The 17,224-nt window shown below is 46.3% G+C and overlaps 1 protein-coding gene across 4 annotated transcripts in view; it reads left to right on the top strand.

Moving 5' to 3' along the window:
* The window catches only part of DESI2 (desumoylating isopeptidase 2), a 45,713-nt gene extending 31,674 nt beyond the window's left edge, over positions 1 to 14,039 (top strand). For 2 of the 4 annotated variants that reach the window (XM_041752462.1, XM_041752467.1), the window contains exons 3-5: positions 889 to 982; positions 2,900 to 3,041; positions 10,636 to 14,039. In XM_041752462.1, the coding sequence (XP_041608396.1) occupies positions 889 to 982; positions 2,900 to 3,041; positions 10,636 to 10,869 (470 nt within the window). In that variant the 3' untranslated portion in view covers positions 10,870 to 14,039. The remainder of the gene's footprint in view (positions 1 to 888; positions 983 to 2,899; positions 3,042 to 10,635) is intronic. The other 2 variants (XM_041752468.1, XM_041752473.1) reach the window with 2 other exon arrangements.
* Positions 14,040 to 17,224: the final 3,185 nt, after the last annotated feature.

Below are 17,224 nucleotides of genomic sequence, written 5' to 3'. Positions count from 1 at the left end.
CTCTGGAAGGTCTGAATCCGAAGTAAATTTGGTAGCTGCCTTGTTCTTTTCCATGCTTTCTTCTAAGACCTTTCATGATGTATTTAATACATTTTAAGCAAAGAGGTTAATTAATTGTTTTTTTTAGAAGAGGTTAATTTAAACATTGGTTTGTAATTTTGAAAATAGGTCTGCTAAGATTTGCCACTTCAATATCTAAGTATCCTTGACCAGGAATTTTAGTTATTTCCTTATCTGAAAGCACTCTCTGCTTCTGTTCTGGATGAGAGTTGATATCTTGTGAGCCTGTAGCACAAGTGGTTCTCTCCTAGCTAAAAGATTTGCTGTGGGGAGAGCGTGTGAGTAGGTGTATGTGTTAACCTGGCAGCTTATTTTTTCTTGAATGGAATGAGGGGAATTGAATTCGGTTTTTCAGGCTTGCTAATGTTTTGCTCCTACTCAAAGATAAACCAAGAGTCTTCAACCCAGGAGCCATGCAAAATCATTGTTATTAGACAGTTTTTCTAGTAAAGTGTAAGATTAACATTTGATCACTTTAATTTAGGAAATGACAAAACACTGAACTGACCACCCACTTAGCTCGCCACGATAGCTCGGAGAGAGACCACGTTCACCTGTGAATGTTGGTCAACTCTGCTCTCGCCAGCACACACAAAATAAAGGGACAGGTCAGGATCACCTTGGAGTGTCCTTCGTTATTAGAGTTTCAGGCCTTTTGTATCAACTGTTGTGTACAAGTAACAGCAGAATGAGTTTTTTTGTGAAAGCATTGATAACCTGGAAATATTTAGATGGTATCATTATTATCCTCATTTATTAAAGCTAATTCAGCATTCTGGTTAAGTTTTGTGTGATAAATACTAAAAATCATGAGTTTTCTCTTTTCAGAATTTGCTTATGGTGGCCATCCTTACCCCTTTTCTGGAATATTTGAAATTTCCCCAGGAAATGCTTCTGAACTAGGAGAAACATTTAAATTTAAGTAAGTAGGGAGGATAATTTTTATTACACTGTCTTAGGTACCAAAGCGTGTTTTCAGGCATACAGAATTCATTCTGTAGATGAAAATCTAGGAAGTTAAAATGTTTCTTTAACATTGTTTTAGTTGCTGACACTTTATTTAAAATTGAATCTATCTGAAGTTGTATAAAGATGGGAATCGGCCAGATGAAGTGCCTGAAATAACCTAGTCTGTTGCTTTTATTCAGGACCCACGTAAGTTATTTTGTGTACTTTGAAAATGTTCTCACCTTGGTATGACTTGGGTTCTGCTTTAGAAGACACTCATATGTAGTGATTGTTTCCCCTCTAACCTCCCACACGGGGGGAGATAGAAGACAATTTTCTTGTGACCTACCCAACACTGTTGGAAATCTCTTCATTTTTCAGGTGACAGCTTCCCTTGTGGTGAGCAAAGCATAGCATGCAGGGATGTTGACTTACTATGCTGTACACCTGAAACTAACATTTTGTGTCAACTCAAAAAAAAAAAAAGTTTAAATATTTAAAAATAAAATACCTGAAGAGGGAAAAAAAATGGTCAGTAGGATTTTTATTTTAGAGAGAAAGAGTGCAAGCAGGGCAGGAAGGGGCAGAGGAAAAGAAAGAGAATCCCAAGCAGGCTCCTTGCTCAGTGTAGGCCCAACGTAGGGCTTGATGTCATGACCCTGAGATCATGAGCTGAGCTGAAATCAAGAGTCAAGAGGCTTAACTAACTGAGCCCCCCAGGAGTCCCATACGGTAGGATTTTTTTTTTTATCTTTTCATTTTTCCCAATGAAGGGGACACTGTTTTATACATTTGAAATAACCAAACACTTGGTTAGCTGAGAAACTGTTATAAAGGTGTGTATATTACATGTTTTGATAAACCAAACCAAAGGTTCTGGAGCCTTACGCATAGTCAACAGCCCTGAGATTCTGAATGCTTAATAATCAAATTACCATTTCTTAATTAAGGTTTGCATTTGAAGAGGTGTTTAGAATCTTAGTTTCAAGGAGCTTTAAAGAGACTTTTGGGTGTAAGATCATTAACTTGCCAAGTAGAAAGCCATGAAATGATGTTGGAATTCAGGATAGGGCCACACATTTTTTATCACTACTAAGTTCATGGTTCTCTCAGCCTGTCACTGATTTGCTATAATGCCATCCTGAGTCTATCCCTTAGGTCTCCCTTTTAACAGGAGTACTAGATGGAAGGGTTTTCTAAATATTTTCACTTTTTTTGGATGCCTAGATATAGATACCTTGTATCTGACTAAAATTCTGCTTTCTGCTGGATAATGTCTATTGCATTTCCAGGGCAGTAGTTGCTGGTTGGGTGGAGGGTGTTTATTTTTTAATTTGGGGGTTGGTTAGTTGGTCGGTTTTATAATGGTGTTTAAAAAAAGAAGAAGAAAAAGAAAAAAAAATGGCTGTTTGGTGTTCATCTCACAATGGCACAGAGGCAGATAATGTAAAAGACTCTCTCCGAGTGAGACGATGCCAGCTCTGACGGCCAGCGTCATTGAGCAGGAGGATTTGCAGCATGGCTCTGGTTCTCTAATAACCTGCCTGCTTCCACAGTGCTGGTGAAAATAATGTGCTGCTACGTTTTTAATACACAACACACCATTTCATAGAGAAAATGACCACGTTTGCATTGGTGTGATTCAGAAGTAACATACTTGGGAGTTTATTGTAGGAAAGGAGAAACTCAACAGAAAGTTTAAAAGGATCTCATTTACCTTTTTAGTCTTATTGCATTAACTCGGTTTTGTTAGGCTGGTCAGTATTCCTGGAAATAAGCAAGTCTTTAAAAAAAAGTGCTCTCTAGAAAGGCGTAAAACTCACACAGTCCTGTTTTGTTTTGTTTTTTTTTCCCTTTCCTCTTTTTTTTTTTTTTTTTTTTGTTCTTCAAGAGAAGCTGTAGTTTTAGGGAGCACGGACTTCCTGGAGGATGACATAGAGAAGATCGTGGAAGAGCTGGGGAAGGAGTACAAGGGCAATGCCTACCACCTGATGCACAAGAACTGCAATCACTTCTCTTCGGCTCTGTCGGAGGTGAATTCCCTTTTCCCCTCAAATCCTTCGGCGCTGGTTGACTCGCTGTCCCGCTTCTTGCATTGCTTCTCTGCCCCTGGGCTTTCCTGATCCTTCGTGTTGCATAGAGTGTGGTACTCTGTCCCTCTTTTGTATGAATGAGCTCTCCAAGCTCAGTGGCTTCCGAGTCAGCACGGTTTTAAACTGTGACCCCGATTGCGACTTAGCCATGGGTGGAGGTACACAGATCATGGTCTCCCCTTATTTGGATTCATTTTATTACAGCCCAGAACTTGCACTCCAAAGAAATGAATGCCTTAGCCACTTCTGCCCCTTAGCCACAGGATTCTTCTTTATCTAGTTTCGTTGCCAGTGGGAGCTTTTGGGCCTGGCTCTGAAAAGTATTAATAAGTTGTTGATTTTGCCACTCTCGAAATTTGGTTCTGCCAGCTTGCACGCAGACACCTGTTTGCCTTCCTGGTTCTTGACTCCCATGCGGGAGACCAGAGCTAGATCAGAACTGCAGGACCTGAAAACAGAAAATGGAGGGAAGAAATCACAAGATCACAGAGTAAGGCCTAGAGAATTACCTAGCTCTCAAAGAGCTGCCCCACTTGCCAACTCTTGGCCACTGGAGGTGGGGGTGGTTTCAGGTCCCCTAGGAGCTGCTGTCTTGGTGGCCTGTGCACGGTTGCCCAGGTCCCCACCCACCTGGCTCCCACAGCAGGGCTCTCAGACACTGTCTCCCACACCAGCATGAAGGAGTCGGAATCCATAGAATGTGGAAATTGGCAGAGACCATAGCTAGCATCCAATCCAGTTGCCCCACTTTACAGACATGGTGAGTGTGTGTTCATCCAGGGTGTGGAGGAGCAGCTGTGCTGCCATCCCTCGTGACAGGGGCAGCTACCTGCAGAATTGGGAATGGTAGATCCAGCCCCAGGAGCCTCGGGCACCAGCTCCCCTGCTGTCTCAGCCAGGCCACTGGCCTGGGGGAGAACATGTTGCCCGGGTAATGCCTGAAGTGTGTCCTCTCCTCCAGGAGGGAAGAGAAAAGAAAAGCCCCCCAAAATCCCAGTTGAATTTGGGGGAGCCAAAAATGGTAAACCTTTGTGTTGCTTTCTCCTCCACATGGGAGGGAACATGATTAAAAAGTTGCCAGGCCTGAGCCAAGGAAGAAGGGGACTGGGATACAGTACACCACACTAATTCTTAGTCTAGCTGCTGTAGAGGCCTCCCCACCTGCTGGGATCTCCCCAAACAGCTACAGCCTCTGTCATTGCTAAGTTTACTGCAATGAGGAAAGGAAAGGGGAATTTTTTTAATGCCTTTTATTTTATAATTATTGCATCTATGGATATATGACAGGAAGTGGTGTAAAATGTTTGCATATAATTTTGCAGATGAAAAAATAATAATTTTGCAGATGATACAGGGACCACTTCACTGCGGAATGCTACAAAGAGAAAGTGTTAGTTTGGACACAGCTTCCTTGCCTTTAATAGCCTGAGTAAATGGAGTTTAAGTCTTTTAATAATGAAAAGAAAACATGTCTCCACAGCTGAGATTTTTACTATGATTTCTGTCTATCATGGCCTCTGGAGAAAGGGAGACAGTATACAAAGAGAGACCATTTCCAGATGGACTTCAAAGTGCTAAAAAGCAATTTTTAGATACTAATGAGGTCTTGTAAAATCAGATGTCTGGCCTGTAGAAGCTGATGATTTTTCTGGCCCAATGGGCCTATTTTTTAGTGGGTCTTAAAAGGGTTAAGGAAAACCTTTCATGCTGCTTAAATTTAGAAACATGGCTTCCTGACCATGCAGCATCTTGACTTTACTGCTGCCAAAGAAAAGCCTGGGCTTTTTTTTGAAATCTTGAATTCATACTCCTAATTGCCTGGGCTTGACTCTTAGGCTGAAACCTGACATTGTCTGTTACCCTTTCTGCTAAAATGAAAGCCAGGAAAGGCTTGGGGAGCAAGGCTTCTTGGGGACCATTGCAGGTCAGGACACCTGTCTGTGTCCTGTACACTGTAAAAGCCTGTGGACATGGACTGACCCCTCTGGGTTACTTGCAGGTGTCCACCAGAAAGGGCTTTTTCCCAGTGGGACCATCTGCATTGAGCTGCTCATTGGCTCTATGTTTCCAATACAGGGACTGATTGAATCCCTAACCAGTGATTCTTACCAAAAGCCACAAGTAGGGAAAGGCACGTCACCAAGACTGTGAGCCCCTGCCCACTCCCGGGATGTCTCTTGGCAACTCCCTTCACGACCATGGATCAGTTGACTGTGGGTCAGTTGTAGCATCCTGTGCAGCAGTGGGTGACGGGCAGACTGCACCCTTCTTCCCATTCTGTGCTCCTTAGCAAGGCTGTGTAGTTTTCAAATGCAGCCGTCTGCTGATGCGGGGTGGTCTCGGCTGTCCACTAGGTAAATGATCAGGGGAGGGGAGGGGAGCGGCTATATAAACACACTGAAATTTTCTGAAAATTCAGGATTTGACCCTAATTCCATATAGGATGTGCCTAGTTCAGTTCAGTTATATAAAAATATTTTCTGGTAAGAACTCTTTGTCCCTCTTGTGTGCATCCTTTCTAGATCAAAAAAAGGGGCTGGATGAGAGCAGGGGATAATTTTTAAAATGTGAAGTTCGGATCGCTAAATGGCGCACACAACAAACTAAAACCCCAACCCCTGGCACCTGGGGAGGAGAAGGGGGTAGGCCTCAATGTCCTTTGTTTTTTAATATTGCACCTTCCCTGTGCTAAAGAAGAACATTGTGTTCTGTCCTTCTAAGCTGCTGCAGGCACTTTGAATTCAGCCAGGCTGCTGAGCCAGCACGGGGCCCTGTTCCTGCATGCCTCTTCCACACTCGCAAGGCTGATAACCTGGCGTTGCTGACAAAAGAACCTTTTGGATCTGACCGTCTCTGGGTAGATCCTCTGAAACCAAGATGGAGCCAGTTTTTCTGGCTGGATTGAAAACTCTAGGACGGAAGCCCTATCTTCGTCCATTTGGGCTGCTCTAACACAGTAGCACAGGCTAGGTGCCGGGCAAACAGCAGACCTTTATTTCTCACCGTTCCAGGGGCGGGGAAGTCCAAAGTCAAGGCTCTGGCAGATTCAGTCTCTGGTGAGGTCGGCTTCCTGGGTCGAGGGGTGCATGGGCTCTCAGATCCCGGGATAGGGCACTGATCCTAGTCATAAGGGCTCAGCCCCTGTGACCTCACCGCCTTCCAGAGGTCCCACTTCCACACACCATCATGCGAAGGGTAAGATTTCAGCACACCAACTTCAAGAGGACAAAATTCTTCAGTCTACAGCAAGCCCCACGGTGCCCACTCCCCGTGAGGAAGCACACTGGGTGGGGGCCTTTTAACTTGGACTGCCTGACTCCAGTGTGTGCCCTCTGGGATTATAATTCTTGTGTGTGTCATGAAGTTGCCTCAGCCCTGGAAAAAAAAAAAAGGAAATCAGGCAGACTTCAGATTACTGGCCAGAGTTGTGCTAATCCTAAATGATGCTTCAGGCCGGGTAAAGAAGGTTTGTATCAAAACTCAAGGTTGAAGCCATCCGACTTTCTAAAACCTTTATGGTTAGTGGGATTTGGGATATGTCTTAACTGGCCAAGTCCAGGAACCCTAAAAGGTATATCTGAGGTCAGTACTGCAGGTTGTTCACCCGACTGCATGGGGTCCTTTGATAATATTTGCTGTAGCAACAGGTTGGCCAAGTTTGGAGGTTGAGGGTGCTGTGTGTAAAAAAAAAAAAAAAAAAAAAAGCTAAAACATTAGAGGCTGCTGTCCTTATAAAGGCCTGCTTATCGGGGAGGGAGCGGCCTTTCTTAATGCATCTGAGAACTTGACTTTCAGAAGGGCTCCCAACATTCTGAAGCTGGAGGAGTGGCACACCGTGCCTCACCCATTTGTTTGAACAGTGTGATTTCCGCTAAACACCTGCTTAGATTCTGGGGAATCTAAAAACTTGACACATGCTAAGGAGTGGGTACCTGCACAGCCAGGCCCCCATAAGACTTTGGATGCTGGGTGTCTAGCAAGCTTCCCTAGTGGACATTTCACATGTGTTGTCCTGGCTCCTTTGTGGGGTAATTAAATATATCCTGTGTGATTCCACTGGGAGATGCCCTTTGAATGCTTGGTATGTGATTTCTTCTGTACTTCTCATCCTCTTCCCTGTAGTGGATCATGGCTGTGAATGCAGCTGTGTGCCTGGTCCCTTGGCCCTCTTGGCAGGTCATCATCTAACTGGAGGTGGTGTTGGGGACCACTCATGCAGCTCAGTAGCATTCTCCAAAGATGATCAAGAGTTGTTTGGGTTATTTTATCATGAATCCCCCCCCCCCCCAGATTTAAAAGTATTTCATGTACCTCACAGGAAAAATCTCAAACAATCGAACTTATACCTAAAGGAACTAGAAAAGAACAAAGCCCAAGGTTAGAAGGAAAGAAGTAATAAAGATCAGAATAGAAATAAATGAAATCTATAGACTAAAAAGACAATAAACAGATCAATGAAACTAAGAGCTGGTTCTTTGAAAAGATAAGCAAAATTGACAAATCTTTAGCTATACTCAAAAGGGGAAGAGAGGGCTCAAATAAGTAAAAAAATGAAAGAGAAGTTACAACAGATACAACAAATACGAGGATTGGAAGACACTGAACAGATTGGACAACTATGAAGAGATGGACAAATTCTTAGAAATATACAATTTTCTGAGACTGAGTCACAGAGAAATAGAAAAAAACTGATTGGACCTATTATTACTAAGGTGATTGAATCAAAAACCTTCCAGCAAACAAAAGTCCAAGACCAGACAGCTTGACTGGTGAATTCTACCAAATGCTCAAGATTTAATAATATCTAACCTCAAACTTCTCCTAAAAATGAGAGAAAAGGGAACACTTTCAAATTCATTCTACGAGGCCAGCATCACCCTGATACCAAAACCAGACAAGGACATCACAAAAAAAGAAGTCAAAGGCCAACATCCCTGATGAACAGAAGTGCAGAAATCCTCAACATTCGCAAACCAAATTCAACAGTACATTGAAGAGGATTCTGCACCATAATCAAGTGGAATTTATCCCAGGGATGCAAGGGCAGTTCCACATTTTCACATCCATCTGTGTGATAACCACATTAGCAACATGAAAGATAAAAATCCTATGATCATCTCAGTAGATGCGGAAAAGCACTAGACAAAACTTAGCATCCACTTACAATAAAACTCAACAAAGTGGGTAGAGAGGGAACATCCCTCAACCTAATAAAAGCCAAAGGTGACAGGCCCACAGCCCATGTCACACTCAGTGGGGAAAAGATCAGGACAAGACAAGGATGGCCACTCCTACCATTACAGCGCTAGAACAAACCACCGCATGCTTACATCTCCATATCTAGCCATTGTGTCCCTGGGGTAGATTTCTAAAAGGGGAATGACTGGTTGAAGCCTAAATGCAAAATAAACCACTACCCGCTGTAAGAGATAGGCTTTATATCGTGACCCAGTATTTATACACACATGTACACATAATGTGTTAAAACAAATTCACAATTAGCCCTCCTTTCTACAATCTAATTCATTTTAAAAATTGAAGTTATGAAGTGCCTGGGTGGCTCAGTGGGTTAAGCATCTGCCTTCATTTCAGGTCATGGTCTTAGGGTCCTGGGAATCGAGCCCCATGTCAGGCTCCCTGCTCAATGGGGTGCCTGCTTCTCCCTCTCCCTCTGCCCTCCACCACCACCCCCACTCATTCGTGTGTGCTCGCTCTCTCAAATAAATGTTTTTAAAATTCAAGTTACCATGTTGAATGACTCACTGATGGGTCTGGACTTGAAGATTAAAGATGTTGGCTTGATGGAGGACCAGCGTGCTTCTGAGGACCGACAAATGGGGGAGTGGTTACAGGCTGGGGGACTGGTCACCAACTGGACTCTGCCATTAAGAACTCAGCCCACGGGTGTGACTGTATCCCAGCACAACTCCTACATATCAGGAGGCTATAGTTTATAGTACCGTGTTTTTGGCTGATCAGGTCACACCACCTGGCATTGCATAAGGATGAAATCAGCTTCCCAGGAAGCACATGAATATAAGAAGGAAGGTAGCTTGTTGAGTAAAACCAGGATTTGGGAAGTAGGTTGAAAGAAGTGAATAGTCAACAGTGGCTATAAAGCTAACCTCGCCACCACTTGTGTAGTTAACCTTCAGGTACGCAGATTACCCCCCACCCCACCCCACAATGTGTCTTGGGTATAAAATATAATGTAATACTTGTTTGCCTGGGTTTCCTAGAGTAGAGAGAGAGGAGTGGTCATTGCTTGGTTTTCCCCCAGATCTAGTTCACAGACACATTTCTCAAATACTTTTTAAGACTTTGTTTTTTGTTTTTGAAAGAGTGTAGTAGCGGAGTGGAAGGGGCAGAGGGAGAAGCAGACTCCCTGCTGAGCAGGGAGCCCAACATGGGCCTTGATTCCAGGACCCCGAGATCATGACCTGAGCCCAAGCAGATGCTTCACCCACTGAGCCTCCCAGGTGCCCCTCTCAAATATTTTTAAGTCATCTCTGTCTCTCTGTGCTGCTCACCAGGTGATCAAATTTGGTCAAAACATGCCATCTTCCCTCAAGTGAGACCACTGACCCTATGGTTAAGACATCGTATTTAAAGGGAATGTAACCTTTGTCACGGAAGGCTAACCCTTTGGAGAGAGAAGTTACCTTGCTTAATTACCGGTACAAGTTTATTTACATTTTAGCCAATTTTTGGACATAAATACTTTGAAACCTTTTTCCCAAATCATCAACTAAGATCACCTAATCCTAATCTTTGACCCGACTAGAGGCAAACCGCTGAGGGGACAGTGGAGGCAGGGAGCCCAGTGTTGTGTGTAGGCGGGAAGGAGGGTGAAGACAGGAAACTTAGCTGCGGAAGCCCGCAGTGTGTCCTATCTGCAGAGCCGGGCAGTGAGGCTCTGGGGTCCTAAGGATCGGGTGGGGGCTGGGGGCCACCCGCCTGGCCCACTTCTGCTTCCGTCACTGCAGTGGGTGCTGACCTGGTTCTGCGCTTGGCCCCACTGCTGACACCGACTCACACAGCCAGGTCTGCATCTGGGGAGACGGTTCTTTGCCTAGGGAGATGCGGGTCAGGGACAGAAGTAACGGTAAAATGCAGGCCAGCAGAAATGGAGTAATGAAGCCTGGTGGGAGTAGAAAAGAGTCTGAAAAGGGAGACTTCACAGACAGGAAAGGACCCAAAACCCACCACTCTGACCTGTTAAACTCCTAGTGTGTGTGTGTGCGCGCGCGCGCGCTGGCAAGGCTTTTCCTCTGGCGTTCAGAGCACGGGTGCACACATCTCGGGGCAGTCCCAGGATCAGAGACAGAAGGGAGCCCAGCAGAGTAACTTGATGCTACAGGTGTAGAAAGTAGCCACTTGAACCAGGCTTCGTAGAGAAACAGATGGGCCAGCGGAAGGGGCCCAGGGGCCACGTGTCCTGCGCACCTACTTGTCTCTGCCTGCCCCACTCCCTGGCACTGGCCCAGGCCAACCTTATTCTTCTTCCTAATACAGTACCCTTTGTCCCCCATAGATTCTCTGTGGGAAAGAGATTCCTCGCTGGATCAATCGGCTTGCCTACTTCAGCTCCTGTATCCCCTTCCTACAGAGTTGTCTCCCCAAGGAGTGGCTCACCCCCGCAGCCCTGCAGTCCAGCGTCAGCCAGGAGCTGCAGGACGAGTTGGAGGAGGCCGAGGACGCTGCTGCGTCCGCATCCATGGCCAGCACCACAGCGGGCTCCAGACCTGGGCGCCACACTAAACTATAAACGTCTCCAAAGTCACCTCTTCAGAGCTGTCTCTTGACAGTTGACTATCAACTAGAGAAAAGTAAAAGAGTAAGCGTCCTCTGGATATTTTGTATGCAAAGATGGCTCTCCCCCAAATCCCAGTTTTTCAGCTCAGGATTATATTTGTAATCAAAAGAATCACTTGGCGCAGGAGGGAGAACTTTGTATGAAGCTGCCCTCTGGTTTTTTTTACCCACTTGTAAATTTGGATTTACTTGTTTTATACGAGTTCTGTTAAGTTATGTTTACAGTATTTTGTATCGCTGTTTACAAATCTTGCATGGACTCCTGCCACCGTGAAAGAAGAAAATCTTCACGTCTTCACCAGTGAGGCAGGTCATCTTTGTACACTTCTGACAGTTGCCAGAGCTACGGCATTAACACTAGGCACACGAGAGGTCCTTGAGTGCTTAGAGTCACCATCACCTGCTTAAGAATGGTCTTTTAGGTTGGTGTTTGGTTTTGTTAGCGTTGTGGCACCCGGACACAGAGGAGAAGGAGCACACGTGGCCTGAGACCTCGGAGCCTGGGGCTCCCCCAGACCAGAGGGGGGGCTTTTAATCCCAAATTCCAGTCCACTGCGGTGGGCTGGTCCATTCCTGTGTCCGTCCAGCTTGGACGCCTCTGAGTCTGTAGTTAAGATGGTTTTCGTTAAAGATATTCTGCTAGTCACTGAGGAGTATTTTTGCACATGTGTTGGGGGCTTCATCTTTATTTTAATACATACTGCTACCCTCCCTGCACTGGGCTGTGTTGACGGGGTTGGAAAGATCCTAAGTGGCAGCCCTCTGAGTAGCAGTGTGACTTGACATTCAACTGCTTTATAACTATTCAGGCTGCCTTTCATACTAGACCTTGAAAACTGGAGTCTGAAGCAACACTCTCCAGAAAGTTCATTATTGGATATTCCGACATCTTACGTACCATTTCAGACAGAGTGTGTTGGAGTTCGTTGGCTTGTTATGGGAGTAGCACCACCTCATCATAGAAAACCCAGTCGCATTGACTTTATGTTGAAAGATATTTGTGTGTCTTAAAATTCATCTTTTTCCGTTCTCTCAAATGTGTCTCTTACAGAACCTACCCTGAGAAAGGAATTGTCACCGCAGATAAGTCCTCATTAGCAAGGACTCTGCTCAGATCTACTCCCAGTGTGACCCTTGGATGTAAGGGCCAAGTCATTACATGTCAGATTCCATTTTTCTGCCTTAAGAATGAATGTCCTACGTAGAATATTGGGTGCAGCATATAAATTATCCAAGGCAGTGACTTCAGCTTTATAGAGATTGTTAGTTTTAAAGTCACCTACTTTTATTTCAACTTCTAGATTGGATTGTTTGCTATTGCCCTTTATAAAGATACATATCTTTGAGTAAAGTACATTTTTAACTTTTCCATCAGCTGATTTTGATTCATTTTATCAACTTAAGCCCACCCTATTCCTAGGGAAAACAAACCTTGGGTTAGAAGCCCTGACCTGAGGACAATGAAACCACTTAACCTACATGTTTTTGACTGTTCCGTTCTTGGAGAGGCAAGCCTTGACAAGTCTATCCTCAGTTCTTTAGTGGGTGCAGAGCACTCTTTTAAGAGATGGGACAGGAAGAAGAAAGGAATATAGGATCTTTGCAAGAAGTTCACTTGGTTCAGGCATAAAAAGGAGATTTAGAATAAAACACTAAGACTCTGGCAGTGCGTTTGTTCACTCAGAGGAGAGTCCTAAACCCCGGTCGGCTATAAAAACGTCTGATGCCGTTTGGGATATTTTTTAAATAATGTGGTGGATGACAGTTTCTAATGCATTCAGAGAAACATGATCTTAGTCTGTGCTGCTGACCCATGAAAAGGAGGGCCTGTCGGTTAGAGTCTTCCTGGGGAATAGCTGAGAAAACCCCATCTGTGCTCATCCGGAACCCAGCACCTCCACACACAAATGATTTCATTATTGTTGCATTGTATTTACTTTCACCTGCAGCATTTGGAGTGAAAAATAGTGTGAAGGGTCCTGGTAGAAATAAGTAGTGGCCTGAGGCCATTTATCATACTAACAATCAGCAGATAAAATCCTGGGTGTGAGCTTGCTTGCAACCCAGTTGTACTTGAGGTTGAAAAGAGAGAAATATCTTTATGTTAGAAAATCTCATATAAACCAGTTCCTCTCTGTAGTTCAGAGTTGAGGTTGAACTTAACTCACTAGCATTTAACCAGCTTTTCCTTGCCTTTGCAGAGAAAGAATTATGTTCTCAGCCTGATCTCTGTTGAGAAAAATCCAGTCATTAGGACACATGTGACATGATGGAGTCAGAGATTCTGTATTGTAACTGAGTGAAACCCATTTCTCATGGTGGGCTGGATGGTAACAGTGTGGGAGGGTCAGAAGCTACTGGTTTCTGTTGTTCCCATACCCTTGGGTGAGTGAATTGGTTGGTTGGTTGGTTGGTTGGTTGGTTTTGTCAACCCTAAGAGGGGGCATCAGTTTTGGAAAGTGGGAGTCCGGAGTTGTAGGAGGTGGAGTCAAAAGAGCCTCCGCTGGATGCCTGAACCCCAGCCAACTGTTGCTCTGACCCACAGCAATAGCGCAAAGCTCCCTTCACCAGCATTTGTACAGAGCAGGAATTCTGGTGTTAGCCGATGGACGCCATTGTGTGTACGAGGAGAGTCCACGCTACAGACAGCGGCGGGACTCCGTATCCGTGGCTTCTCTCCATCACAAAACGGGTAGAAACACATTCACTGCTTCAGGGCTCTAATCTGTGTGTCTTCTTTTGGCTCCATTTCTGCAAGATATTCGGTCGTTTTGATACATGCTGTGTTTCCTTTGGGTTTTGTTCAGCAAGCTGGCCATGCTGCCATCGCATCTTCTTCCCTGCCATCTGGTCTTAGAGTATGGCTCAGTTACTAGACTCGCCTTGTCTACGCAGTCAATACACGTCTTCACTGTTTGAGAGGTGTTACAGCTGTTAAAGAATCTTCATGAACCTGAAGATAATTTCTTGTGAAGTTGAATGCAAATGTACTGTCATTCATAGTGTTTATATAAAAAACAAATACCAGGAATTTCACTTTTGCTACCTTGATATAGCATTGGGCTATCATGTTAACAACATTGAAATACATCGATTTATTAAAAAAAATACTTTTATAGAAAATGTTTTACGAGTGCTTTCTGACCTCCAGACTGTAGCTGTCATGTATTTATGTTAGAGGGTGGGAGGCGACTCTTAAAACCCAAGGCTTCTGTCTGCTCTGCAGAGATACAGTTGGCCCTCTTGTACGTGCCTGTGCATTTACTCACGCACTTGCTTTTGAACCTGAGTCCATGGGCCAAGTCCTTAGCTGCCAAAGAGCATAACCACACTCCTCACAGGTAGTGGGTGTCAGCCCTGGCTTCCAGGCAATGAAACCAGGCTGTGAGGGGAGACACCTCCTCTGCTGTCCACCCAGAGTACGGGGGAGGGACCTACAGAGGGATGGCTCCACTGCGTGTGTGCACACCCATCTTTAGCATCAAGCAAGCAGGAGCCAGGGTGATAGGACTCCCTGTTTCCTGTACACCTGTTCCCCTTCTGCTTAGCACCTGCAACCTGAGCCTTCCTTCTCCACTGGCCTTTTTGTACCTAGCCAAGTGGTAGTTCCCTCCACTAGCTCAAAAACTTCTGAAGGTAAGTATTGTTAAATAAGTGGTGACTCTTGCCGTCACTGCCTGTCCACTCTGCTAAGAAGGAACGAACGTTTGTTCTCCCCTCGAGCACATGAACTAAAGGGACCTTCCAGGTTCCTAACAGACTGTAACAAGTTGGCCACAAACACAGGTCTGGTAAAGCAACTCCTCTTGCCTGCAAAGAAGATGCCAAATATACTGAGAAAAACAGTCCCTTTTTCCCCCCATTATCATCTGCTCCTCAGGTTCTCATCACCTGGATCCTGACCTTGTGATAAGTTTGCATAAATGTATGCTAATAAAGATCAATAGCTTCATGCATTTACAACCCACTCTTGCAAGTAAATTAGATGCAGGCAGCTACTTACCTCCTTTCAGATTCTGAACCCAGAGAACTGCTGAGCTCTCTCAAATTCATCCCTTTAGTCTGTTCCCCAAAAAGAAAATCCTCCCCAAGATTGTACCTTGGCCCTACGCTGGCCAGTGGAGATGGGTTTACTTCTTGTCCAGGCCAAGGGGAAAGCTAACGAGAGTTAAAGAAAGGGGCTTCTCTCAACCTGGTCATGGAAATGTTCGTTTCCAGAGGTTGGACGGCCACACCTTACTCTGCAGCTCCATGGGCTCCATGGTCCCAATCAGGAATGTCCCATTCCCATGCTGTTGAGCACAGTAGTCCCTCTACTTGGAGCTCCTCTCTGACCCCCTCATTTGAGAGCAGTTACCTGGTTCCACCAAATACTCCTGACCACTCAGTGGCCCCAGCTCAGGGAGCCATTGGCTGCCACGCTCACCCCTAACTCCCAGCAAACGGTGGGAGCTAGCACCTGGGCAACCTTCAGGTCTCCTGAAGCTACAGGGAGAGTCACCTGCCTCCACAGGCCGTCCTTTGAGCTTTGCAGACAGGACCCGGAATACAGTTAGTAGAGCCGCTAAGGCAGGCGCTCGGATGGAGGCACGTACCCTCCGCCCTGCTTGCTCTGCACCGGAAAACGAGCGATGCGCTGGGCAGGGCAGCGAAAAATCAGAGAAGGGAAAGCTTTTCTGTCTACCCAGGACCCTCAGTCTGTGTGGCCAGTGGTTATCCAAGCCAAGTAGGGACTGGAGTTTGGGGATCAGCAATCTGGAACAAGACAAAGGCCCGCTGGGCTGGCAGCCTCAGCCCGGATCTAGGGCAGAAGGACACCCCGCCTCCCACTTCCTCCCCCCGTATCAGTGAGTGGCCACTACAGGGAGGCCCTAGCAGCACCCGGACAGGCAACTTGCAATCCCCAGAAGACCAGCATCCCCGCGAGTGACAGCATCCCCCCTCGTCACCTTGAGTCTGGACAGGCCAGTGGATTTCATGGACAAGACAAAGGAAATCGTATTATTGTCCCCCCGCTGTGTCACCTCAGGACCGGGAGGGGCACAGTAGTCCCATTACTCCATGGAGCCCTCACAACAGCCCACGTCTTGATTCCTGCTTTACACAAAAATGATCACGTGGTCATTAGCACAAGAACATGCAGGTGGCACAGGAAACACCTCTGAAACCAGCCCATCGTGAAGCTCCTGCTTCCATTCAGCACCTCAGGCTCCTGAATCCCGATCGGCATGTGGACGAGACTCCGGGCACGAGGGTCACGGGAGCCCCTCTCTGTCCCTCCCAACTCTGTTCTGTGCACTCTGAGCCTTCTCTGTCCGCAGAAATGAGAACTTCTCAGGCGAGGCAACTGTCAGGCAGCCTGTCGTCTGTTGGACACACGAATGTCTGAAAGATCGGGCAGTTGAATCTCCCTCAAACTTCAAGAGAGATACGGTGTGATTTTCTGAATGTCGCCTGGGTTTGGCTGAATCCATATAAATTACTCAAGGGGCATTCCAGCTGGAGCTGCTGCAAGGAGCAGTGACTGAGAAGCCCCTGATCTGGGCACGGGGACTCCGGGCTGTCCTCTGAGCTGTTGGCCCCCTTCCTGGCAGACCACCAGGACATGCCTGTCACACAGCCATCCCTAGGCTCTGAGGCCGTCCCTCGGTCTGCATGCCCGACCGCAGCCAGCATGCCTGGCTATTCGTCCTTGCTGGGCCCCTTCCAGTGCGCCCAGTGGGACTCCCAGTCTGCAACAGGCAAGCGCTGCAGTAGTCCCCACTTCTTCCAATGTCTCCTGCCCCTGCTTTATCTGAAACTCAGGTGTCCCCTGTGGGTGCACTCTCCCAGAGTGTGTCCCCCCAACCTGCCCACACCTCCTCCTCTCCACCTCAAGCCCCCATGCTCCCCAATGCTCTCCCTCCTCCTGCCTGTCTTCCCCTCCACCCTCCACCCCGTTCCTGTCCTCATTCATTCCCAGGAACTTCACCCACACAGATGACCCATCCTGAACCCTAACCCAGTGTTTTTCCCCCGGGGCCCTCTTGTCACTGCGGTAGGACAATCCCTCGTACTGGACAGTCATGGCCACATCGAAAGTCCCCATGCAGGGCAGCCTGGGTGGCGCAGCGGTTTAGCGCCGCCTTCGGCCCAGGGCATGATCCTGGAGACCTGGGATCGAGTCCCACGTCGGGCTCCCTGCATGGAGCCTGCTTCTCCCTCTGCCTGTGTCTCTGCCTCTCTCTCTCTCTCTCTCTCTCATGAGTAAATAAATAAAATCTTAAAAAAAAAAGAAAGAAAGTCCCCATGCATTTTGCCCCCGGAGT

This window comes from Vulpes lagopus, chromosome 1 (assembly GCF_018345385.1).
Source record: "Vulpes lagopus strain Blue_001 chromosome 1, ASM1834538v1, whole genome shotgun sequence".
NCBI lineage: Eukaryota > Metazoa > Chordata > Mammalia > Carnivora > Canidae > Vulpes > Vulpes lagopus.
This window is presented reverse-complemented; position numbering and strand designations above follow the sequence as displayed.